This window comes from Pelophylax lessonae (assembly GCF_965119305.1).
Source record: "Pelophylax lessonae genome assembly, chromosome: 8".
Taxonomy (NCBI): Eukaryota; Metazoa; Chordata; class Amphibia; order Anura; family Ranidae; genus Pelophylax; species Pelophylax lessonae.
Window position 1 is genome coordinate 182,964,726 of NC_138775.1, and position 26,942 is coordinate 182,991,667.

Here is a 26,942-nt window from a genome sequence, read left to right on the forward strand (position 1 = left end):
CGACCCGCATGAGTTCCGCCAGCTGTGGGTGACGTCACACGTGTGCGCCGTGTCCTCGTGTATTGGGGTTGTGGGATCGGTGTGTGGAGGGCATGTATTAGCGGAACCGAGCTCGGGACTCCGGAGACCGGTATGTAGAGGCGGGACAGCGTGGACCGGAGGGGTTTTGTATTTTGTGTCAGAGGGGGGAGAGGAGGACTCTCAGCTGTGACCTCTACAGGGCACATCGCCAGGCTGTCATGTAACCACTGCTGTGGTATTGTATAACACTGACATGTCATGATGTGGATGGGAGCTTCCCTAGAACTACATGGGGTAACACTGAGCTCCAACCACAGGCATCTAAAGTCCTAAAATGTCACTAAAGGCAAAACTTTTTCTCTTTTTGGATAGAGTAAGGGGAGTTTTTTTATTTTTGCCTGCTGTGTCCCATTGGGGAGATTTGCCTCCACTTCCTGTCCTGCCAATGCTGAGATGTAAATGGGACCTAACAGTGATTGTAAACGATCACTTTGTAAAACAACCCATTCAGTTTAACCCCTTCAGGTCCAGAAGGTTTTACCCCCTTAATGACCAGGCAATTTCTTGCGATTCGGTACTGCGTTACTTTATGTAACATTTGGGCAGTCGTGCGAGGCTGTACCCAAATACAATTGATGTCCTTTTTCCTCCCCCCACAAGTAGAGCTTTCTTTTGGTGGTATTTGATCACCTCTGCGGTTTTTAGATTTTGCGCTATAAACAAAAAAAAAAAAAAAAAAAAAAAAGCGACAATTTAGAAAAAAAAAAAAACACTATTTTTTACTTTCTGCTATAAAACATTCCCAATAAAAAAAATGTAAAAAATATATTTTTTTTTTATCAGTTTAGGCCAATTTGTATTCTGCTACATATTTTTGGTAAAAAAAAAAAAAAAAAAAATACAAAGCGTATTTTAATTGGTTTGCCCAAAAGTTATAGCGTTTACAAAGTAGTGGATAGATTTTTGGATTTTTTTTATTTTTTTGTTTTTATTAGTAATGGTGGCGATCAGCGTTTTTTTTTTTTTGCGTGGGTGCGACATTGCGGCGGACAAATCTGACACTAAGTGATGCTTTTTTGGGACCAGTGACATTAATACAGTGATCAGTGCTAAATAATATGCACTGTTACTGTATAAATGACACTGCCAGGGAAGGGGTTAATACTGGGGGTGATCCAAGTGTGAGCCTAATAGTGCTTACTAACTGTGAGGGGAGGGAAGGGCTCTGTAAAAGGCACACAGAGATCGGTGTTTAGCTTAGCTGAGACACAATATCTCTGTGCCTGTGTGACAGAAGAGCTGCCTGCTTTGTTTACATAAGCTGGCGGCTCTCCTGTCTGTTTCCCTGAAGACCGCAGGAGGCTGGCGGTGATCGAGCCCGCTTCTCCCACGCACTGTCTCCCGCTGTGTCTAATCAGAGACCGCGTGCACATAATCAGGTAGATCTATGTGATTATGCGCAGCCGAGCCGCCCTGCCGCAGTAAATCTGTGTGGGGCGGTTGGCAAGTGGGTAAAATAGAAATTAAAGCGGAACTCCACCCAGAAGGGGAAGTTCCACTTGAAGGACTCCGTTTCTCTTGCACAATTGGCACTTTTGAGGAGGGGCAGCAACAGAAGTTCTCCTTCCTCACTCCCTCCCCCCTGCAGTCCTCTGGGACACTGACAGATCCCAGAAGACTGTATCCACCATTCACAATGCGCAGCGGGACTCCCGCATGCACAGTGGGCACCTGGCTGTGAAGCCGCAAGCTGTCACAGCCGGGCACCCATAGTGATGATGCCGGCGCTGCCGAGGGAGGACCAAGGATGAAGTTTTTGTAGCTGCTGACTTTTATTTTTTTTGACAGGTGGCAGGAATTCCTCTTTAACCACTTAAGCCCCGGAGGATTTGGCTGCTAAACGACCAGAGGGTATTTTGCGATTCGGCACTGCGTGACTTTAACGGACAATTGCGCGGTCGTGCGACGCTGTACCTAAACGAATTTGGTGTCCTTTTTTTCCCACAAACAGAGCTTTCTTTTGGCGGTATTTGATCACCTGTGCGATTTTTTTGATCACGCGCTATAAACAAAAAAAGAGCGTAAATTTTGCAAAAATAGCAATATTTTTCCCTTTTTTTTTTATATGAAATTCCCCCAAAAAAAAATGTAAAAATCAAAATTTTTTAATATTTTCGGCCAATTTGTTTTATGCTACCTATGTTTGGTAAAAAAAATCGCAAAAAGCGTATTTTGATTGGTTTGCGCAAAAGTTATTGCGTTTACTAACAAAGGGAAAGATTTTTGTTATTTTTGTTGTTTTTTTTTTAACGCGTAATGGCGGCGATCTGCGATTTTTTTTTTTGCGGTACTGCGACATTGCGGCGGAAAGATCGGACCCTTGACTGACATTTTTGACACTTTTGGGGTTACCAGTGACATTTCTACAGTAATCAGTGCTATATATATGCACTGTTACTGTAAAAATACACTGGTAGTGAAGGGGTTAACTTTATTTGAGAGGGAGGGGCTGTGTGTGTCCCTAGGGGCGTGATTCTAACTGTGATTGGCTGTGGCTTCAACTGTATGCAGAGTGATCAATGGATCTACATAGTAGATCCATGTGATCAGCTCTCATACAGAGAGGAGAATGACAGGCAGCTTGTTTACACAAGCTGCCTGACTTTCTCCCTCTCCCCCGCCGATCGCAGAGTGGCCGGCGGCGATCGGGTCCGCCGGTCACACGCGCGGGGGGGTCCGTGACCACGCGGGAGCGGGAGCGCGCCTCCGGCGGCGCGCGCTCGCTCCCTAAACCCTCACAGGCGAGCGACGTAGACCTACGTCACTTTGCCTGTGAGGGGCTGACCGCCGCCGTAGATAGTCGTGCGGCGGTCGGCAAGTGGTTAAATGCAAAACATTTATGTATAGATATAAAAAAAACATTATAAATAGCTTTTTTTTTTTGTTTTAATAAGTGATCACATTCTTTTCTCAGCTGCATAAGAGCTGGGGGAGGAGAAGCAACAGTACACTGAGCTTCTCTGTGAATGGCTATGCAGCGGGGGCGTATCAGGACAAGTCTGATCATTGGGGAGTTCCCAGCATTGCTAGAGAACTGACCAATATGTGCTCTCCTGCTTAGTGTGGTCAGTCTTTAATAGGAAAGCAGAGGGACTGTCAGGAACACAGAGGATTTCACATCAAGGAAGAAATACAAAGAGAAAAGGATGCTTAATCATTCAAGTACATGGTACAGCAGCCACAGAAATATGACGTGTTGGGGTAACAAGCGTTTAAAGGCTCGTTCTCACTATATGTGGTGACCTGTGTTCTTCTATAATGCAAGGCACTTCTAGGGCACGTGATCAACAGTTGTTTCCTATGTACCCCAATCGCAACAATGTATAGCATACTTAGAAATATCACGGTTCAACCCGATTAGTCATAAGTGGTTAACGTGTGTAAGATGGCCTCAGCCTTGCAGCACTCCACAAGCCATACCCTCTGACATGTTTCACCCTGCCCGCTGCGGCTTAGTCATAGATGTCATTCCACTAGCTGGCACAGGGAACCAGGTCACATGACTCCTGTGGAGCAGCCTAACAATATACAGAATGTCTTTCTTACATAGGTTAACCCACATAGGCGTTAGAAGGGGGGAGGGGACATTTGCAAAGTGACATTAACCACTTTCACTCTGGAAGATATACTCACCCCTAATGACCAGGCCATTTATCTTGATACAGCACTGTGTTACTTTAACTGACAATTGAGCAGTCGTGCAATGCGGTTTTTATTTTTTTGGGCTGTAAACAAAAAAAGAGCGACATTTCTGAAGAAAAACATTTTTTACTTTCTGCTATAAAGCACATACAGTAAAAATCAAGTTAGGCCAAAATGTATTCTGCCACATATTTGTGGTAAAAAAAGTGTATATTGATTAGTTTTCGCCAAAGTTATAGTGTTGTTTACAAACTATGGGATTTATTGTTTACATTTTTTTTTTCTTTACTAGTAATGGCGACAATCAGCAACTTATAGCAGGACTGCGATATTGCAGCGGACAAATCGGTCACTTTTGACACTTTTTGGGGACCTGTGCTAACAAATTTGCACTGTCACTGTACTAATGACATTGATTGGAAAGGAGTTAACAGGAGTGATCAAAGGGTTAACTGTGTGCCTAGCCAGTGCTTGTTGTGTACTGTGGGGGAGGTGCTTTTACTAGAGGAAGGCATTGATCCATGTTCCTGCTTTGCAGGAACACAGGATCAACGCGGCGCCTTACCTACCGACCGCTCTCTGCCTAATGATCGGCGGGTACTGGCGGACATTGTGTCTGCGGCACCTGCAGATCTGCTCCTGTTGTGTATAATCACAGCAGGAGAAGGGGTTGCTGGCGGCGCGCATGCGTGCCCCAGACCCAGAAGTGCAGGATCACGTACTGCAGAGCCGCCCTGCCATATATGTAAGTTATACAGTCGGCAAGTGGTAAACCATACTATAAATGTTATGGTTTGCCAGTGGTTTACCAGGATTATGGCTGAAGATATCAGCCATAACCCGGTATTAAAAGAAAAAAGGTGCGCAAACATGATGGGGCTATTGGCTGCAAACGAATCTCCAACCTATATGGAGTGATATGAAATGAAAAGAAGGGTATAGGTGCGCTTTGATATGTGCTGAATGATCACTCTGTCAGTTGTGAGAAAACTCTAAGTGAAAAATGGTGAGTGTCTGCAAAGATATACACAAATATAACACAAATTATAGCATTAAAATATTTATAAAACAATCTCTGTGCAAGGTGAAAAAGTGATGGATAAAAACAAGTCCCAATAAAGTCCAAAAACTTGTACACGTGGATTATTCTTGATGTTTAATGTGCAGATAAACCAAGGTGCAGATTTTGAATACACGAATCCCCCCACAGCACCACGTGTGGATGAGGAAGAGGTACCCTTACCGACTGACAGCTTTAGGATGCACTTATGATGATATAATGAACCCGTAAGGCACAGCAAAAGAATCTTCCCACTGACCAATCCTTCACCCCGTGTAAAAGTGTGTATGGACTCTTACGGGATGTCTCCTAATCAATGATCAGAAATAGGAATTAGGAATGGGTATCTGGATTCCCCGCTGTCCAAAAGTAAGCGTTCCTTAGATGGTTCTGCCCTGTCTCCTTAACCACTCGCCGACCGCCGCACGACTATATACTGCGGCAGTCAGCCCCTCCTGGGCAAAGTGACGTACTGGTACCGCCCACGAGCCCCCCCCCCCCGCTTGTTCCCTGACATCCCCGCGCGAGTGACCGGCAGCTCCGATCTCCCGCTGGAGAGGGAGAAAGGCAGATGGCTGATGTAAACAAAGCCGCCTGTCATTCTCCCTTGTGTAACTGCAGAGACTATACAATCCTGCTATGTAGGATCGTATGTCTCTGTGGTTACATCACAAGCCACGCCCCCCCCCCACAGTTAGAATCACTCCCCTAGGGATACATTTAACCCACTGATCACCAATAAAGTTAACCCCTTCCCTGCCAGTGTCATTTTTACAGTAACAGTGCATATTTATAACACTGATTACTGTAGTAATGTCACTGGTACTCCCAAAAGTGTCAAAAATGTCAGTCAAGGGTGCGATCTGTCCACTGCAATATCGCAGTCCCACAAAAAAAAGCGCAGATCACCGCCATTACTAGTTAAAAAAAACAAAAACAATAAAAATGACATAAATCTTTCCCGTAGTTAGTAAACGCAATAAGTTTTGCGTAAACCAATCAAAATACGCTTATTGCTTTTTTTTTTTTTTTTTTTTACCAAAAATATGTAGCAGAAAACAAATTGGCCTAAAATGTTAAATTTAGATTGTTCCTTTTTTGGGGGAATTTCATATAAGAAAATGTGAAAAATATTGTTATTTTTTTCAAGATTGTCGCAATTTTTTTGTTTATAGCGCAAAAAGTAAAAATCGCACAGGTGATCAAATGCCACCAAAAGAAAGCTCTGTTTGTGGGAAAAAAAGGACGTTAATTTCATTTGGGTACAGCGTTGCACGACCGCGCAATTGTCCGTTACAGTCACGCAGTGCCGAAATCGCAAAATAGGCCCTGGTCTTTGAGCAGCCAAATCCTCCGGGGCTTAGGTGGTTAACAGTAGGAATGTGCACTTCCTCCCTAGGGTCACTTCCAAAGGATATTCGCAGAATGGCTCCCCATATAACAAAAATGAAGGCAGGCAATAGTGCATTATCCTCTAGGTAGGATTTTAATAAAGGAAACACACTTACATTGGGTAGAAAAAGAACGAACAGACGTATCAGATGTTCGCGGCCGCTCTGCAGCGCGGACCGCAAGGAGGGACAGCGGGGTTTCTCCACCCGACGCATTTCCCCTTACGAAGGCGTCCAAGCGCACCTATACCCTTCTTTTCATAACTCGGTATTGCTTTCTCTTAAAGCAGTTCAAGCAGCTCCTGATCCACTAGAACGCATTTGAGAGGGGATTACAACCCCCCTTCCTCACCGGTGTCTCTTAGGCTTACCGTTTTCCGCCAAATCACCCGAGAGACGATCCAATGGTGCCCCTGCCCGATCACACAGATGATCCAAGAGTAGATCGGCTTTGATTGCCTCTTTGGCCTTGGAGGACCAGAACGACGTCATGACATCACTTCCGATCCACGGTGAAAGTAAACCTAATTTTTTTTTTCAGCCTTTGCTCTTAAAGGTAAAGAAGGTGGTGTTTTTTTTTTTTTTTTTTTACCCCCAGATCTCTACATAAAGAGGATATATATATAGAGAAATGTGACTTCTAATATCTGGTTCATGGATCTTTAATAAATACTAGCAATGTGTTTCGAGGAACAAGGCTTCCCGTTCTTTAGGGCTTTTAAGGAAAGCTGATTGCTAGCTGGGAATCCTAATCCAGCAATCTGCTTCCCTGCACAGCCCTGAAGAAGGGGGGGGGGAACCGGATTTTAGAAGTCCCATTTCTCTGGACACCGGGCTCGCCTTCCTTTTTTTTTATCCAAGACTACATGCTGAAATGACTTTAGGTTCCCACACAAAAGGCAGCAGCCCAACCCCCAAGAGAAACAAGATCAAAGTAAAAAAGCGCTAGGGCCAGGCTTGAAGTAGCGATAATAACCCTGTGTGAGTGAACTTTTAAGTCTGTGTGATATTTTACAAATCTCCACGAGATCAAAGATAAAAAGGTTCTATATTAACCATGAAAATCGCATAATAAAACATTGGAGTTCATAGTAAACCAGGCTATGCAAATCAAGGACACCGAATGGATGGAATAAACAAGACCCACTACGGCTGAGCCTGCCTACTTGCCAGACAGATGAAGGTATCCGCAATGTCTTCCATTGGAGAATGAGTATCACGTACCTGGAGGTGAGCCTGAACGGTGAGGAAGGCATCTCTTACGCCTCTGACTTGGGACCCCTGATAGTGCAGACAGGAGGTGCCGAGTATAGAGTAGCACGAGTGCCTGATGTAGCTGGAAGCAGGCTGAAGTCCACAGACAGGGATAGCCGGGTAAGTCCAGAGCAGGTATGCAGGCAACAGGTGCTGGTGGCAGAAGCGTAGTGAGACAAGCCGGGTCAGAAGCCAAACGGTCATACAGGAGCCAGAAGGGGCAGACTGGAGCGGAGGTCAAGGGACAAGCCGAGGTCAGTGCAGGCGGAGAGCAGAGGATAGTCAGGACAAGCCGGGTCTGGTTACTGGTAAACAGGTTACAGGTAGCAGGTTCAGGTCAACAAGGCTGAAGACAAAGCAGCACTGGAGCTGAGCAAGGGCTTAGTTTAAATAGTCCATTTGGCGCCAGCATCTGTCACGTTGCGTGTTCGCGTGCTTGCGTGCGCGTTCGCCAAGTCCCGGCGGGATTGAACAGAAACACAACTCTGAACAGAAAACCTCTTCTTGCAATGAGTCTTCAGCTGGAACTAAATGCAGGGCTGCCAAGCTTCCATAAGGGCTGCAATGTTGTAAGGCAGATGGGATGGTCTGGTGATAGGGGGAAGCTGCAGCCTCAGAGGACAGTATTCAATTAGGAGCTATCGACCCCAGGGTTGTTATCTTCAGCAACACTCCTCCAGCGGGCGCCTGGTCATTCTGTGGACTATTTCATTCCCCAAGAGGGCCTATCACCACAATCCATCACTGTGCACTATCCAGCCGAAGGCATTCCTTTCCTTTTTTACCGACAAAAATACTCACTCAGGACCAGTGACCAATCCAGTTAGTCCAGCACGAGGCCTAAAGAAACTCAAATAGGCAGCTGGCTTCTTAATGATGATGGCGGCATGGGATGAGATGTGTAGTGGGGGACAACCTGGCAATGTAAAGCCTCGTGTGAACGATCGGCCGTCTTTTGTCCAGGGCTGTCGTGTCTGTTGAAAACTGCAAAAGACTTCACACGAATCTTGTCGGCCAACAACAGCCGACTGCAGAAGTGATGTCATGTGATGGTTAACTTTCCTTGTCTTTTTTTTTCTTTTCTGAGCATGCCCAGTCTTGCTAATCGGCTGTCTGTCGGCCGAAATCTGTACTGACTGGCGAACAATCGGCCGTTCTGGTGTTGGCCAACAAAAATTTTAATGCCTGCACGACAGCTTCTGTTCGGCCGAAAATGCGCTGTCGGCTGTCGGAAGCATCATACTAACAAGCCTACAATCGGCCGATCGGTCGTCGGCCGAATATTTACTGCCGACAATCGGTATGCGTGTACGAGGCTTTAGACTCCCTGGCATGAGTATGTTTCCCCAGATAAAAGAATCACCAAAATTGTCATATTCCAGATTACTTTAATGGGAACGGGTGATGTTTCTTCTTAATAAAGGACATCTGCATTATTATTGTCTGTTTTACAACGCCGATTTTAAAATTTTACTTTGAAATCTAAGATGCAATTTTTAGAAGTTTGTTGTGAACCAAAATTGGGAATGAGTTTTCATTGATGAACTGCAATCAGTATCTATGCTTTTGTAGAGGGATTCATGTGGTGTTTTTTTTTCTTGGCAGATAAAATGGGTGCTTCTGCATCAGCTCCTACCGCACCACAGCCATTAGCGGCAGTTTCAGACTCCTCTCTGTCTACAGCATCTCCACCACCAGGATGTCCAATGCATCAGAAAAAGATGGAAGGTAATACTACCTGTAATTGTGACAAATATACATAGATCACAAACAGAAATATTTCTATCATTATGCATTAAAGTGTATGTAAACCCTAAATCTGCTTTTCAGTATGTTTGTTACCATGCCTCACTGTTTACGTAACCTCAACTAGTGTTCCACGTTATTACCTTACTTGGTGTATGCCTGCAAAATTTAAATGTTTTAAACGGTCAAAAGGGATTTCCACAGTAAAGAGATTTTTTACTTGGGTTACCAATCTGCTGAACCAGCTAGACCTATTCAATAAAGTGCTATTCTTAAAACTTTCTAAACAAAGGGCCAGTTTGACTTAGAGGGGCTGGTATGTGACCAATGGGAGTGGAAAACATCCCAGTGTCATTGAGAGGAATCAATACCTCAGGCTTGGTGGTCAGTGTAAGGAACAGTGCCCCATTGTTGCTATCAGTGGAAGGAATAGCGACCTATCGTTATTGTCCGTGGGAGGAATTGTGGCCCATCGTTGGAGCCTGGGGGAGGAATAGTGTTCCATCGCTGGTGTCAGTGGAAGGAATAGTGCTAGTATCATTGAGAGGTATCGTACCCCAAGGGCCGGATAAAGGCAAGCAGAGGGCCGCATCCAGCCCAGGAGCCACAGTTTGGAGACCACTGTTCTATAGTATATACTTGTACATTTTTGCTGCAAATATTGGTGCAATTATTATTTTCTCTAATCGGCTTCCAGGGCAGCACCTGTGATAGGCTCCTCCCACTTGAAACAGAAAACGCATTAGTCCACCATTATAAAAAAAAAAAAAGGTCAGTCATGCTTTCAGCCTCAGTTTGATTGTGTTTCCTCCAGACCGACGAGAGCTGCAACAGTTTATTTCCTTCAGTCTCTGTGCTATTTGCAGGAGGCTCCCTGACCGGCCTTCCATCCAGCTCCGCGAGCCTTGGGCAGTGCGTGTCAGGGGCAGCACACTGGGGCGAGCAGGTCCCCGCCAGAGGTTTCGCCCTACTGAGAGGTATGCAACCATCTCTCCCCCAGACCGTACCTGGTTATGGCCCCGAGTTCTTGCCAGGCTGGTCCGGCCGGCCTCAAAAATCCCTCCAGCAGACACCGCTGTGGCGGCGGGACCGAAACATTGCGTCACTTCCGGTGACCTGCTTCTGTTCCGCCGCTATCTTGGAAGAGTGCAGTGTTGGTCGCTTGGTGCTGACGTCACTTGCGGGCAGCCTGAGAGGCCGCGGCGCAGTTCTTAAACAGGGAATTTTGCAAATGGAAACTGACAAAACATATGGGGTCCCCTTCTTCACTTGAAAGGCTGACCAATAGGATACCAGGATGGGTCAATACAGGTATGTTCACCAACCTAAAACAAAGACAGACAGAGGCGCCTCTAAGTGTAGACTTTATGCAACAGGTTTAATGAATAAAATTATGCACTCACGTTAGTAAGCATATATTCATGCCCATAAAACAAGGTTCCAGTGTGGAGAAGTGTACATCATCCGGTTATGGACATCCGTCCTGCTGGAGCCGAAATCCTTTCGCCGTGGCCGGCTTGTACGGCAAGGTTAGAACCAGGAAGTAGGCTTGGTGTATTTGCTTGACAACAAGGCTTGGTGGATAGTCGAACCTGGATGATGTCATCTGCATGCGAGGCGTTTCCGAGTGTGCTTGCTGCCTGGGGGAGGGCAGCCGTGAAGAAGGAGCAGGACTGCCCTCCCCCAGGCAGCAAGCACACTCGGAAACGCCTCGCATGCAGATGACATCATCCAGGTTCGACTATCCACCAAGCCTTGTTGTCAAGCAAATACACCAAGCCTACTTCCTGGTTCTAACCTTGCCGTACACGCCGGCCACGGTGAAAGGATTTCGGCTCCAGCAGGACGGATGTCCATGACCGGATGATGTACACTTCTCCACACTGGAACCTTGTTTTATGGGCATGAATATATGCTTACTAACGTGAGTGCATAATTTTATTCATTAAACCTGTTGCATAAAGTCTACACTTAGAGGTGCCTCTGTCTGTCTTTGTTTTAGCCCTGTGGAACCCCTGGCTTTTGGTTTCTGGATGGCTGCCCTACATGGTGGACTTTTTCTCCCCCTGTGCCATTAATGACTTTTAATTCCATGGACTTTTGGTTCGATATGTGATCAAGCGCCTGTTAACATTGTGTATTTATGTTCACCAACCTGTATGGGGGCAGCTGGAGGCAGGGCTGGAGCTGAGCAGAAAGCAAGTTAAATGCCCCTGTGTTGTGGTTCCCTTTCTGAGACTGACCATGTCAGACGCCTCCTCACCCTGCCCTGCAGATCCTGCTGACCAGGACAGCTCCAAGGTAAGCCAGTGCACTCTGGAATTCCCTCTGTCTTTACCTCACCAACAAACAGCTTTTTCTTTGTTGTGTATGGCAACTGCCTGCCTCACTGGGTCCTTGTGCTTACTTATAAAGACCTCAGAGGAGAAGAAGGCAAAGACCAGTAGCGAGGCATGCGCCTCTTGAGGTCACAAGTTCCCTCCAGAATGGAGAAAACCCCTATGCCAGAAATGCATCAATAAAATGGTGACCAAAGAGTCACAGGGGTTCCTCCAAAGATATGCTTAATTCTTTCAAAAAGGAGCTTAAAAGTCCCCTTCGTACAGCCATAGAAAAACTGTAGGCTCCTGCAAGCTCAAGCCAGGCAAGCACGACATCTACCAGTACGTCGCCCAGGGCTGAGGTGGAGCAAGGATCTGAGACAGATAACTTGGAATCAGATCACAAAGGGGCCTTTGCTCGGACCCAGCATCAGAGGGCAAACTTTTCCCTTGGAGGACAAGGATAATTTACTGAGAGCCTTTACGGATACACTGGGTATCAAAGAGCAAAATATCGCAGAGCTTTCTCTACATGATAAAATGTACAAAGGTTTACAACCGAAAAAACCTAGAACATTCCCGGTACATGAGTCCCTAAAAAAAACTTGGTTAAAAAAGAATGGACAGAACAAGAAAAGAAGCTCTTTACCCCAGTTGCAATTAAACGCAGATATCCATTCAGAGGAAGATACTAAACCCTGGGCAAAATGCCCCAAAGTAGATGCCTCGCTCACCAGAATCGCAAACAAAGCTGATTTGGCTTTTGATGACTAAGGAACTCTCAGTGATCTATGGATAAAACGATAGAAGCACTTCTAAGAAGCCTGGGAAGTCGTAGCTGCAAATCTAAATCCAGCCATAGCCTCCACTTGCACAGCCAGGATCCTATTGGTCTGGGCTGACACAGCTGCATGAACTGCTCAAGGGGGACACCCCAAGAGAGGATCTGGTGAAAACCATTCCCACTCTAACCAGAGCGGCAGCTTTCTTGGCGGACGCATCAGCAGAATCCGTAAGGCTATCAGCCAGACCAAATTGCCTAATTAATTCAGCTAGGAGAGGCCTATGGCTGAAGAGACCTCTCCAAAAACAGATCATGTGGCATCCCCTTTACAGGCGATTTTACTGTTCGGACCCGACCTGGAAACGGTATTGGACAGAACAGCAGCCAAAAACCAGGGATTTCCTCAAACCAAAAAGAGGAAAACGTCCTTTCGCCAATTTGATAAGACGGGTCCAGAAAAGCTTTGGCCACAACAAAGCAAATCTGGCAAGGAGGACTTTATTTTCAAGCTGTTCCGTTCCTAAGAACAAAAAATAATGACGGTCCTCGGGCGGGAAGAAGAGGGGGAGCTCCTCGCCCGCCAGGAGGGAAATCAGGGAAACCGTAGTTTCTCCTCGGCTCGGTAGCAGTAGGCTACTTGATAGGGTTTTCCTCTGCCCCCCCCTGTCCTAGTACCTGAGAATCTTCCTAGCCACAGTGGATAGGCAGGAGGTGCAACCACATGTACTGATAGGAAAAAGCGATCTAGGATGCCTAAGATTTGTGGTGCTAAGGCTGGCTTCCCCTCCACATTTTCCATACATAGCTCTCCCGGTGGGCATCTCATCAGTACCCAGGATCTGCTCACAGCTAGGTCCAAAGACCTATAATATCTAAGACAGCTAATCATAGGGCTAGGGCCAGGTACAGACGAGCTGCTATTCTGCGAATCAGCAGGCGAAAAAAAGCATATCTTGCTTGCAGGGGCAGAGCGTGGACAAAGTAAAGCCGCTACTATCTTTGTGACCCCATGCAGGAATGAGCCAGAGGGGATCCTGCTTCAGTCCCTTAAGGAACCTCGGCATACAGCCTCATCTAATTGCAGGCATACCAAACTTCCTGTCGCAAAGGGTGAGCCACAAGGGCATGAAGTATTCAGCCTGGTGTCTGAAAGGACGAGGTTGCAGAACAAAGGTCAGTCTAACAGGGTGTTTGACACCATCTTAGCCAGCAGAAAACCGGTGACTAAAGCCATCTATGAGAAAGTGAGAGTTTTTCTTCTGCTATGAGAACAAAGGAAACCCTGTCTAGGGGGCTATTCCGGCAATCTTAGAATTTTTGCAGGAAGGAGCGGACAAGGGCTTTTCTCATAACACTTTGAAGGTTCAAGTGGCAACCCTATCTTCCCACCTAGATATAAGGCTGGCGGAAGATACACTCGTAAAAAGATTCCTTCTCTCATTAAGGAAAGCCACACCTGAGGTGCAGCAGAACTCCAACATGGGACCTCGCCATGGTACTCAAGGGATTCCTCCTGACACCCTTCGAACCACTGGAGGATAGTTCAGATAAATTTCTTACACTAAAAACAGTACTCCTGGTGGTGTTGGTATCAGCAAGAAGAGTCCGCGAAATTCAGTCTCTATCCATGATAGAACCTTACTGTTTAGTTTTGTTCGATAAAATTATTCTCACACCTGACCCTTCTTTCCTACCGAAAGTCTATCTTCAACCTTCTACAGAAATCAGGAGGTGGTTATTCCCTCCCTTCCAAATTCTATGGATAGTAGGAAAAGTCACTTATGACAAGCTGGATGTAAGAAAGATCCTGATGGCTTACCTAACAAGAACTAAAGCGTGGAGAAAAACAACCACTCTATTCATCCTCCATGCAGGAGTGAACAAAGGCAAGTCGGCTTCAAAAAGTACAATAGCCGGATGGATAAAACTTGCTATTCTAACAGCTTACCAAGCACTAAACCTTTCCCCGCTGAGCGGTGTCACAGCCCTCTCAACCAGAGCTTGGCCATTGTCAAGTGCAGAGAGCCGGGACAACACCAGAGCAGACCTGCAGGGCAGAGACATGGTCGAGTTTCATTACCTTGGCAAGGCATTACTGTATCGACCAGCTGTCCAGCCATGACTAGATTTTTGGTCGCAAGGTGCTCCAGACTTTTTCCCCTCTCTTGTAAGTATTGCTTGAGACATCCTCTTGGGTGCTGCCTGGAAGACGATTAGAGAAAACAGTTAGGTTCCTGGTAACTCTCTTTTTCTAAGAGGTCTTCCAGGGCAGCATCTGTTCCCGCCCTAAACCACATTATAAAAGGGGCTTTGTGAATTCAATGAGCTTACTGAGGGGTTCTTCGGTATTTTGATTTTACTGAGGCTGAAGGCATGACTGACCTTTGACCTGACCTGGTGGACTAATGTGTTTCCTTTTTCAGGTGGGAGGAGCCTATCTCAGGTGCTGCTCTGGAAGACTTCTTAGAAAAAGGGTTACCAGGTACCTAACTGTTTTTTTTTTTTTTTTTTTTTTTTTGTAAAAGGTCGACTTATACTGGCCATACACGTGCAGATTTTTTTTCGGAAATTTTTGTTTTAACAAAATGAGTTTGTTTTTCTAATCGTTAGTGGGGTCAAATCAATGTCCGTTTTCGACTGCAGTGTCAGGAAAACTCGAAGGGGCAGGAAGGAAAACGTCTCAACAAATTCTCGGGCAGTGTATGTGGTTATCGCTCCAAAATTTACATTCCTTTTTAAGATTTGAATATTTAAAGCAAAAGACAATTTTTCGAACGACAGTTGTTCATTCATCGAATGTTCATATGAACTGTCTCATCCAAAAATCTATATGGGTATGGCCAGCATTAGCCTTTAAAGCTAGAGTAGTAAGTATAAAGAATACACAGTTCATAGAATTGTATTGTGACATTTGCAGATGAGGTTATCAAAGTATGGTGGGCAAACCAGTGCATTTAGGATCCAGTTTGACCTGGGCATTATCCACCGGAAGGCATTCCTTCCTTTTTGCCCACTTGAATACCCACCCAGGATCAGTGACCAATCCAGTTAGTCCAACGTGGTCTCCGACACAAGGCTTAAAGAAACTGGAATAGGCAGCTGGCTTCTCGATGACTAATAAACATGGTGGCATGGGATTGAGATGTGTAGTGGGGGACAACCTGGCAATGCAAGAATCCCTAGGCATGTGAGTATGCTTCCTTGGACAAAAAAAAATCACAAAGTGTCCTATTCTAGATTACTTTAATGCAAACGGGTGATGTTTCTTCCTAATAAAGGACATTTATATTATTATTGTCTGCTTTACAGCATTGGTTTTAATTTGCTTGAAGTCTAAGAGGCAATTTTTAGATGTTCAATTGTGAACCAAAACTGGGAATGAGTTTTCACTGCAATCAGTATCTATTCTTTTGTAAATTGATTCACGTGTTTTTTTTTTTTTTGTTTTTTTTTCTTGGCAGATAAAATGGGTGCTTCTGTATCAGCTCCTACCATGCCACAGACATCAGCAGCAGTTTCAGACTCCTCTCTGTCTACAGCGTCTCCACCACCAGGATGTCCAATGCATCAGAAAAAGATGGAAGGTAATACTACTTGTAATTATGACAAATACACAGATCACATAGAGAAATATTTCTATCATTATGCATTAAAGTGTAGGTAAACCCTAAATCTGCTTTTCAGGATGTCCGTTACCATGCCTCAATGCTTACAGTTTATGTATTATCTGCTGGTTTTCCACATTATTACCTTACTTGGTAGATGCCTGTAAAATGTAAATGGTTTAAAGGGTCAAAAGGATTTTTGCAGTAAACCTTTTTTTAATACTGTTAGCATACCAAAGTTGTTTACTTGGGTTACTAAGTCTGCTAAACCAGCTGAACATTTTCAAAAAAGTCCTATTCTTAAAGTGTAACTAAAGGCAAAACTTTATAAAAAAAAAAAAAAAGTGGGGAGGCATTAGAAAACCTGCCAATTTTTCTTGCTGTCCAAGATCCCATTGGACTCTAATTGTTCTGATTACTGTTATCAAAAGTGAAAGTACACTTGATGGTACATGGTCCCTCTCCGCTTGTTGAGGCTTTATCAGTCTTCTTTGGCCCTATGCTCAGAGGTTGCCAAGCACTTGGCAGCATGTACCATATATGGTGGGAATGTCTGAAGTTGCAGGGTTTCTGTAACAGGGTCTTTGCCCTGATACAAAAAGTTTTACGGGTTCCGGTTCCTCAGCAACCACATATTGCTTTGTTAAAATCTTTTGAACAATTGCTTCTCTCTAAACAGTGATTGGTCTTTTTCATGCTCTTGGCAGCCTAGCTCTCTATAGCCCACTCCTGGAAAAAGGCCTCTGTGACCATGTTTTTGTATAGACAAAAGGTTTCTTGGATCATGCTCAATGAGCAAATCACTAGTGTAATTAATGAGGCTACAAAAAAAGTTTGAAACCATCTGGGGTCCCTGGGCCTCTGTGAAGCTCTACAGGTCTTGTCTATTATAGGCCTGTCCTTGAGGAGATCCACTTTCTTGCTTCCTCACTTCTCTTTCTTCCTCCGCTTTTCTGTCCTATTTGAGATTGATAGTATGCGGGACTCCTTTCCTAAGAGATATGGCAGTTGAAATCTCTGCCAGTTTGTCTTTTGATATTGATGTCAAAACAGTGAGAGGATTGTACTATTCTCTGTTATGATTGCAATGCCTTTCGTCTGTTTGCAACTTACTGTTTTTATAAGCCTGCGCCAGGGTTCTGGCTGCTATTTTGTATATTGATCTCGCTTATTCTGATTTGTCAGTTCTCAATTTTCAATACTAATAATAAAAATGATTGAAAGTAAAATGAAAATCCCTAAGTTTGGGTTGTCACCAGCAGTAATAGACGGTTTTTCTCTCACTTCCTGTACCTGTGAAGGGAAATCTCCCCAATGGGGCCCAGATGACAGCCAAAATGCAGACTGTGGTTATGACCTTCTGTTACTCTATCCAAAATGGGGGGGGGGGGGGGGGGTTGCCTTTAGTAATATTTAAAGTGGTTGTAAACCGCAAACATGAAATATGAACAAAGCATATCCTTCTATAGCAGGGTCTCCAAACTTTCTAAACAAAGGGCCAGTTTGACTTTAGAGGGGCCAGACTGTGGCCAGTGGGAGTGGAAATTTATTTCAGTGCCAGTGAGAGGAAAATTGACCTTGGTGGTCAGTGGAAGGAGGAATAGTGCCCCATTGTTGCTATTAGGGGGAGGAGTAGCGAGCAACCTATCGTTGGTGTCCGTGGGAGGAATTGTGACCCATCTTTGGAGTCTGGAGGTGGAATAATGTTCCATCGTTGGTGTCAGTGGAAGGAATAGTGCTTGTATCAGTGAGAGGAATTGTGTCTCAAGGGCCAGATAAAGGCAAGCACAGGGCCGCATCCAGTCCACACGCTACAGTTTGGAGACCACTGTTCTATAGTATATATACTTGTCTCAATTAGGAGCACTAAGTGTTATTTCTGCCTGCTGCTTCGTCCCTCTGCTATCAGCAGGAGTCACTTCTGACTTTTCCTGACACCAAGAGAAAAATGGTGACGTGAGGGATCTCCAGCAGATTGACAGCCTCAGCACTGTTCCTGTGAGCTGTGTGTTGTGGGGGGTGTCTCTTCCCTCCAATCGGCTGTCGGAGCTCTCCTCACTTTCAGCCCCCTGCCCCCTTTTTTCTGAACTCCGTGACGAGATTTTAAATTCTGGAATTTGATCAGAGAGAAGGGAATACTGCAGATAGACAGGTACAACTTATGTAGGAGGAACTTTTTTTTTTTTTCCCTGTGTATTACCTGAGGCCAGTCACTTAATGCTTTACAACTACTTTAAATACAGAAAACCATAGCAAATAATCAACATCCATCTTCTGCTAGTTTGCTTCAGTACAATGAATTTGATTGGTTGCTATGATTTACTACACTTGAATATGATTTTTAAGGGAATGCCTCTTTTCTGATTTTTAACTTTCAGTAGACCTTAAAACCTGGATAGTTTCTACAGATCATTGGAAAGAAAGTCTCACGCGGAAGTCTCTGTAAAAACCGAATGACAGTTTTGGAGAGAGAAAGGGGGATGGGGTATGAGCAAATCTCCACCTTTCCTGTAAAAGTTTAGTTACATTCTACACCCTCATGTCTCCTGATGCTTTCTACTAATCAAGGTAGCCCACACATCCTATATGTTTGGATCTGCTGATTCTCTTTACATTTTCTTTCCATCATATTGGAAGTTTATCTGCCAAGGACAACTTACAAGCACAAAGAAATGAGCAATAGGATTGGTTTTGGGCTAGGTACATGGTACCTAAGGAGGTGGCACATCCATCAAAGTCTGCTCTGAATAAAGATTTGTCAAATATGCTATGACTGCAAATCTCTCATTTCTCAGTAGTATTATACTTGTCCACATAACCTTGTCTCTATACACAATATAATATTTTGAATTTGTAGATTAAGAGTTTATTTTATTTTTATGCTTCAGGTTGTCCAATGCACAAAGCGGTTCCCGAGAATGCTGAGAGCCAGAGCTGTTCAGGACCAGCTCATCAAGAACGAGCCTATGCGTATGTTCAGTGTCCAATGAGAGCAGGCAGTAAAGATGACATTGATCCCAGCAATATGGTATGGGGTTACATTGTTGCTCTTTGCTTATAGTTACGGTGTTCGTTGTAGGACATCTCAGCTGTTTAGCAGTAGATCTTTCATGAACCTTACCAGGGAATGTTGTTAAATCCATATATTTTTTTTTACTAAATTTTTGTTTTTCCTTTTCCAGATGCCACCTCCGAATCAATCCCCAGCCCCAGATCAGCCTTTCTCTCTGTCTTTAGCCCGAGAAGAATCCACAATTCCTAGAGCTCAAAGTGATAAAAACTGGGTGTATCCTTCAGAGCAGATGTTCTGGAATGCTATGCTACGGAAAGGGTAAGCCATACAAAACATCTTAAAACTATGAAGTGAAACTTGACTAAATGCATAACATTAATTATACTGTAAGCTGTGAGGGTGGTCGGCAATGCAAGCAGGAAGAAGCTGTGTTTGCTATTTGCATCCTGAGTATTGGGCATCAATTTAGAAAATGGGCAGGCATCGTATTTTAGAGACCAAGCCCCATGAGTTAATTTTAAAGCCCCCCCCCCCTAATCAAAACCTATTTCGAACCCTAGGTCAAAAAGTGTTACTAGTTGTATTACCATATAAATGTGAATGGCCGGGGGGGGGGGGGCGGCAATAATAAAACAAGTGCAGCAACCTCATTTAAATTATATGTGAACCTTGTAAAACAACCCGTTCAGTTTAAAATAGAAATGCAAGGTAAAACACTGTATTTGTACTGTATAGTTTTAAAAAAAAAAAAAAAATTCCTACTTTTTTTCATAAATTATCACATAACCTCTGTTCTTAGCTACATACGGGACTTAAAGGGTAGGGGTGGAGCCTCTTTGTGACTGGGGATGTGGCAACAACAGTAGCTTGAGGGGGGGCACAGTCCAATGTAAAATGCAGACTGAAATACACTGTAAAATGCTGGCAGGGGGTGTTTAACAGGAGGTAGCCTCTGATTGGCTATCACAGTGATCAGTCACTGTGAAGCCCACCCCTCTCTTCTTGCAGAGAGAAAAAAAAGTAGGTTTGATCTAGGTCAGTGCCAGGGTTAGTGTTTGGGTCAAAAGTCATTTTTTTTTTTTTTTTTTTTACTATTTTGGGCCAGATTTCCTTTGATTAACCACTTGAGCCCCGGAAGATTTTACCCCCTTACTGACCAGGGGGTTTTTTGCGATTTTTTTTTTTTTTTTTTTTTTTTTTTTTTTTTTTTTTTTTTTTTTTTTTTTTTTACTGCGTGACTTTAACGGACAATTGCGCGGTCGTGCGATGCTGTACCTAAACGAATTTCATGTCCTTTTTTTCCCCTCAAACAGAGCTTTCTTTTGGTGGTATTTGATCACCTGTGATTTTTTTTTTTTTTTTTTTTTTATCATGCGCTATAAACAAAAAAAGAGCGTAAATTTAGCAAAAATAACAATATTTTTTACTTTTTTTTTATATGAAATTTCCCCCCCCCCAAAAAAATTTAAAAATCAAAATTTTTTTAACATTTTCGGCCGAAATTGTTTTATGCTACATATGTTTGGTAAAAAAAAATCGCAAAGAGATATTTTGATTGGTTTGCGCAAAAGTTATCGCGTTTACTAACAAAGGGAAAGATTTTTGGTGGTTTTTTTTTTTTAACGAGTAATGGCGGCGATCTGCGTTTTTTTTTTTTTTTTTGCGGTACTGCGACATTGCGGCGCACAGATCGGACCCTTGACTGACATTTTTGACACTTTTGGGGGTACCAGTGACATTACTGCAGTAATCAGTGCTATACAAAATGACACTGGCAGGGAAGGGGTTAACTGTATTGGACAGGGAGGGGTTAAGTGTGTCCTAGGGGCGTGATTCTAACTGTAGTGGGACATGGCTACTAGTGTAAAAACAGAGATCAACGGTTCTACATAGTAGAACCGTCTGATCTCCATTTTTACACAGGGGAGAATGACAGGCGGCTTGTTTACATAAGCCGCCCGCCTTTCTCCCGCTCTACCGACGATGGTAGTGTGACCGGCGGACATCAGGTCCGCCCGTCACACGCCCGCACTCCTCCCTGAACGAGCCAAGGCGGGAGCGCGCCTCAGCGGGCGCGCGCTTGCCCGCTATTGGCTCAAATCCCAGTGACGGGCGAGCGACGTAGATCTACGTCACTCTGCCTGGGCGGGGCTGACTGCCGCAGTAAATATACTGTGCGCAGTCGGCAACCGGTTAAAATAAATAAATAAATAAATCGGGCGATATTCATTACCATTTACCACCAAATGAAATCCCACTTTGTCCTGAACAAAATAAGGTATAGGATGCACAAAGTAGTTGTGATAAATACAGTTTTACGAACGCATGTCAGAGTTGCAAAATTGTGATTAGGCAAAAAGATTTATTTTATCCTAGGTGCAAAGGGGTTAAAGGACAGTGTGAACAGGTTCTTAGTCATGAGACCTCAAGTATCTAATATTGGTGAAGTCAGAGTTGGGTTTTATTATTTATTGTAAACGCACACCTTGATTTTGTGCATCAGGTGGAGATGGAAGGAAGAGGATGTTAATAAAGAAGATATGACAAATATTATCAAAATTCACAATCAAAACAACGAGCAGGCCTGGTCTGAAATCTTGAAGTGGGAAGCTCTCCATGCTAAGTAAGTATTTAGAGAATACTACTGTTTGGCAAGTGATGTTACTATTTTACAGTTTATACGCATAACAACAAACCACTTTCTAATTTGGATGTTTTTTTAAAGCCGGCAGACAAATTAAAGTTCATTTAAATGAATGCCTATTTTTTTTTTGCCACCAGTAGAACTGTAAGCCAAAAGCATAAACGGATCAGCCACAGACATGCCTGTGTTCTGCTAAATAAGAAACTAGAAGGTTTCACCAACTCCTCAATAATATTTTACATTGAACCAGTCATGGGGAAAACATAAAAAGAAAACTAACATGGTTGAGCAGCAAAAGCTCTGACAAGGACTTGTAAATTATAGCAGACTTCTGAGTTTGCCTTCCTCCAGTGTTGAAAATTTTAGTAAGGAACTAAGAAGGGTTTAGTTCTGCTTAAAGCTTGTCTAAGTGCTATCTTAAGATCTTAAACGAGAAGTATGGCTAAAGTAATTTTTGGCTTTACTTCTGTAGGTCACAGGAGTGCAGTCTGTTCTGCACCCCTGTGCCCCATTTTCAGCCGACAGCGGGATAAGGTCAGCTGACATCACTGTCTGTCCAGGCATGGGAAAGATCCCGACTTTAGGGTCAGGATCCACCCAGATGTCTGGATCGGCAGCTGGATCAGCCTTATGGTGAGCTGCTGGAAAACAGAGCCAGACGCTCCTGCCCCCTCCACAGCCTGATGCTCCATTGAACGCTGGAGGGGCAGAGCAGAGGGCCATTGACTGACAGTCAGTGAACTCTGCCATCAGTGGTCTTTGATCGCTCAGCTCTTGGTCTTGGCAGTGTTTTCAGAAGGATTATTCTTATAACAAAAATAAAACATTGGACCATATGGTGGCTATTATCCAGAACTTGGCTTGAATTTCACTTCCTTTAAGAGGTAGGCAATGCTGATCGTTCTACAGTGAAATCACTGCAGTGTTGTCACTCTGCCCACGTGTAGTTTTAGATAGACCTAAAGTAGGCCGCAAACAGATTTAAAGCCCAATTCCATTTAAAGGGTAACTCCACTTTCGTGGGGGAAAAAAAAGAAAATCAAGGAAAAAAATACAGTGTATACAATTGCGACACAAGTCATGTTGTAATTGAATGTTATTAAAAATGACCTTTCCTTTTCAATCTGCAGCTCCGTAATTTTCTGAAAATGCAATACAACATGGCTACCCGGAGGTGTTCTGTACACAGAATTCCCCCAGAAATATTATTTCATGCTCGTGATTCCCCCCCCCCAGAAGTCTGCCCTAAGATACAAGTCAGATTTCAAGCATTCCCTGCAACAAAAATGTCATTTTTACGTGAGATTCTCCCAATAGAAAATCGTGTCTAAAGGAATGCCTGTTCAGCAGCTTTCCTCATTAGAGCCCTACAGGTGCTGCAGCTAATTGACCATTATAAAACCACTCCCAATAGATTCACTTTCCCACATGGACACAGACAAATACACATAGGGATAGAATAACAAAAGGTAGGAATCTGCAACAAAGTTTGTTAAAATTCTTGCAATGTACATAGATCACCCAGGGTGGAAAGTGTTTTTTTTTTTTTTTTTTTTCTCTCTCAACAAACGTGGAGTTACCCTTTTAACAATTTTAAGCAGTCACAGCAACAATTTAAAAAATGAAAGTCTTCAAGCCCAACTCGCCTTACCTTAGCAGTTGGGCCCTTCTGCACTGCAAGGATTAAATGCTCCTGAGGTCTAGGGGATGAAAAAAAGTATAACACTTGCCTTGCCCCTCACTCTAGCAGTTGTCTTCCATCAACCAGCCGGTTCCCTAAAGCCTCTTTTATAAGGTACTTAGTTACAGTAGCATGATTATACAATGCAGAACCAATGGCTCTGCATTGTACGTGAGGATGGTGAGGGACCGCCCAAAAGCCAGAGGAGAGCGAGGAGTAAGCAAATAATTACACCTTATTTCTCATTCCCTAGCGTTAGCGATCATTTAACCCTTGCAGTGTGGGGGGGGGGGGGGGGAAGGGGTGCACGATGCGCATATATATATTATTATTATTATTATATATATATATATTTTTTTTTTCTGGCCTGCCTTTAAACCATATGATTCAAAATTGACTGTTTAAGCACCCCTTTTTTAGCAGGGACCCTAGAGAAGAAATGGCGATCGATGCAATATTTTATGTCGCACTGTATTTGCGCCGCTGTCTTTCAATGCAATTAAAAAAAAAATACACTTTAATTACTTAAAAAAAGCAAAACGCAATATTTACCCTAATTTTTTTTTGCATAATGTGAAAGATGTTATGCTGAGTAAATAGATACCTAACATGTCATGCTCGTAAAATGGCGAAATAAACTATGGTATTAAAAACCTTTATAGGCGATTCTTTAACAATGTTTACAGGTTACCTGTTTAGAGTTAAAAAGGATGTCTTGTGCTAGAAGTATTGCTCTAACATTCGTGGCGATACCTCGTGTGTGGTTTGAACACCGTTTACCTATGTGGGCACAACTTACGTTCTGCTTCTGCACGCAAACACGGAGGCATGGGGTGCTTTTACATTTTTACACTGTCCCTTTTTTTTATTTTTTTTAATCACTTTTATTCCTATTACAAGGAATGTAAACCTCTCTTGTAATAGTTATAAGGATGACCGGTCCTCTTTTTTGAGAGATCTGCTGTCAAAAATAACCCAAATCTCTCATTTTACCTTTTTAAAGCAAAAGAGTTTTTTTTTTTTTTTTTTACTCAAAAACGTTATTTTATAAAGGCCTGGGAACCGGAAGTGTCATCAGACATTGCTCCAGTCCTCCAAAGGCATAGAGACTATTGGTAGCCCTCTTGGCCTCACTTGTCTCCATGCCCAGCTAACGGCCGCGTCGGATAGTTCTCTGGATATACCGATATATTAGGTAAGACCTGAAAATGGTGGGCGGGTTGAACTCTCTTGCTGCTTGTAAAAGTGACCCCTTTTATTTTACGGAGAATCGGCCATAGTAAAAAAAAAAAAATCGTGGTTATGGCTGCTAGCTGCTGCCATAATGCTGGCATTTAACATTAAAGTAATGACCTATTTTTATGAAGCCATTTGCATTAAAATAAGTATATTAAAAATACTATCCTAATACATATCATACAATCGTTACAGGCATCACCCCACAAAGTTGCCAGAATACAGTCTTTTTTGATTATACTGGGTCTTTATGATGATGGGAAACCAAGAGATTTCATTTTGGTTACACCTTTCTGTTCTTAAACTCATATTTGTATTTTTGTGGCATATTGCAGCTCTAAACTGGCTTGTCTTTAAAAAAAAAATAAAAAAAAATGAGACTGTATAACTGGTTCTTAATGACATTTAAAGTATTCTCTTCCTTTTTTAGAGAATGTCCCTGTGGCCCAACTCTAATTCGCTTTGGAGGTAAAGCAAAGGAGTTTTCACCCAGAGCACGAATCAGATCATGGATGGGGTATGGTTTCTTATTTATTAGAAGTATGTTTTTTCCTTGGGTAACAGTAACTCCAGGCATACAACTAAATATTTGTGAACTGTTGAGACAGGATTTGTAACTCTCTTTGGCTAGTCTTGTGATCTAGACAGTACAGATAGGTCGATGTTCTTTCTTATCTACTGCAATTAAGCAATACAGTTTGATCAAGGCCTCTCCTTAGCCTGCTGATCAGAGCGTGAAGGAGCAGCAACTCAGTTATGAGGTTATTCCTAGGCTCTAATTCCTCCAGTAAGCACCGTATTTGCACAGCGGTCTTACAAGTGCAATTTTTTGGGGGGGGGGAAATGCACTTTTTTGAATTAAAAAATAAGAAGAAGACGCAAGCACAATTTTTTTTCTATAATGTGAAAGATAATGTTACGCCGAGTTAAGATACCCAACATGTCATGCTTCAAAATTGTGCACACTCGTGGAATGGCAACAAACATTGGTACTTAAAAATCTCCCTAGGCGACGCTTTAAAAATTGCTACAGGTTACCAGTTTAGAGTTACATAGGAGAGTTATGGCTAGAATTATTGCTCTCGCTCTAACGATTGTGGTGATACCTCACATGTGTGGTTTGAACACAGTTTACATATTCGGACGTGACTTGCGTATACGTTCGCTCCTTTGCGCAAGCTCAGAGTGACAAGGCGTTTTTAAAATTTTTTTTTTTTGTTTAATTTTACCTTTTTTTTTTTTTTTTTTTTTTTTTTTACTGTCCCTTTTAAAAAAAAAAAAAAAAAAAAAACAATTTTATCACTTTTGTTCCTGTTGCAAGGAATGTAAACATCCTTTGTAAAAGAAATAAGCAGGACAGGTCCTCTTTAATGTGTTTTCTGGGGTCAAAATTACCTCAGATCTCACATCTACCCTAAAAAGCCCAAAAAGAAAAAAGGGACCTTTTAAGGCCGTTAGGCAAAAGAGACGTATGACGTCACACCTATCCTCCAAGGCAATAGAGTCGAGTGGTGGCCATCTTGCCCTAACTTGACATCTTGCCTGATACGGCAATGGACCGGATCGTTTTCCCCGATACAGACGGGGGCGGTAAGTGGGGAAAATGGCGGTAAGCGGTGGGATGGGGGGGCACCTCTCCCACCACCCATAAAAGTGATCCCGTGGCGAATCCGCCGCTGGGACTACTTTTATGTGAAAGAGGACCGCCGGCCCTGTAAGAATCTGCTGCCATAACACCAGCATTTAACGTCAAAGTACCGGCGTAAAACTATGGCGGGCGATTAAGTAACACCCTTTTATAATCGGCTGTATGCTGGACAGGAGTAGGACACTAGGCAAAAAATAATTCTGGTCTCTCTCTCTCTCATTGTGCATACGTTGATTTGCTGTACCCACTTTGTGCCTTTTTTAATAATGGTTATGTGTGGGGGGAAAAAAATAGAATGTGCTGCTTTGTTTGCATGGAAAAGAAGTAAAAGGGTTGTATTGGTTATTTCATCGGCTTGTAAAATGGTATCCTGCTTTTTTACTTGGTCTGGAGTTTCTTATTATCTTGTTGAATCTTAAACGTAGTGCTAAGTTGTACTTTCCCTTTTCTTGTACAGTTACGAACTCCCCTTCGATCGTCATGACTGGATCGTAGATCGCTGTGGACAGGAAGTCCGATATGTTATTGACTACTATGACGGAGGAGAAGTGGATAAAAACTATCAGTTTTCGATTTTGGATGTGCGTCCTGCGTTTGACTCCATGACTGCAGTGTGGGATAGAATGAAAGTGGCCTGGTGGCGTTGGAGCTCTTAATCTATTGAGGAATAAACCTCATTGGGCAAACCAGTGAAAGATGGAAAAAGATGCAATAACAACAGGGCTTTATTGCAAAACCCCTTTTTGCAGATGTTACAAACATGCAGCTAAATATTTAATGTAATGTATATAGGAAGGCAAACTTTTAAACAAAATAAAAATAAACATTCTTAAATT

At 43.3% G+C, this 26,942-nt stretch overlaps 1 protein-coding gene across 3 annotated transcripts; it reads left to right on the plus strand.

The window, feature by feature from the left end:
* Positions 1–26,942, plus strand: HCCS (holocytochrome c synthase). 3 transcript variants are annotated; one of them, XM_082266400.1, is made up of 8 exons: positions 1–130; positions 9,034–9,156; positions 15,741–15,863; positions 18,773–18,912; positions 19,067–19,215; positions 21,401–21,520; positions 24,889–24,975; positions 26,564–26,942. In XM_082266400.1, exons 2-8 carry the CDS (start codon positions 9,039–9,041, stop codon positions 26,760–26,762), a joined length of 936 nt encoding a protein of 311 aa, XP_082122526.1. In that variant the 5' UTR covers positions 1–130; positions 9,034–9,038; the 3' UTR covers positions 26,763–26,942. The 3 variants fall into 3 exon arrangements, with proteins under 3 accessions (XP_082122526.1, XP_082122528.1, XP_082122527.1); XM_082266402.1 differs by lacking the exon at positions 15,741–15,863; XM_082266401.1 differs by lacking the exon at positions 9,034–9,156 and having other exon boundaries at positions 36–130.

Coding starts and splice junctions, on each gene's coding strand:
- HCCS (XM_082266400.1), top strand. CDS start 9,039: ATGGGTGCTTCTGCATCAGCTCCTACCGCACCACAGCCATTAGCGGCA. Junction 19,216..21,400: donor AATGCTATGCTACGGAAAGG/GTAAGCCATACA, acceptor TTTGTGCATCAG/GTGGAGATGGAAGGAAGAGG. Junction 24,976..26,563: donor CGAATCAGATCATGGATGGG/GTATGGTTTCTT, acceptor TTTCTTGTACAG/TTACGAACTCCCCTTCGATC.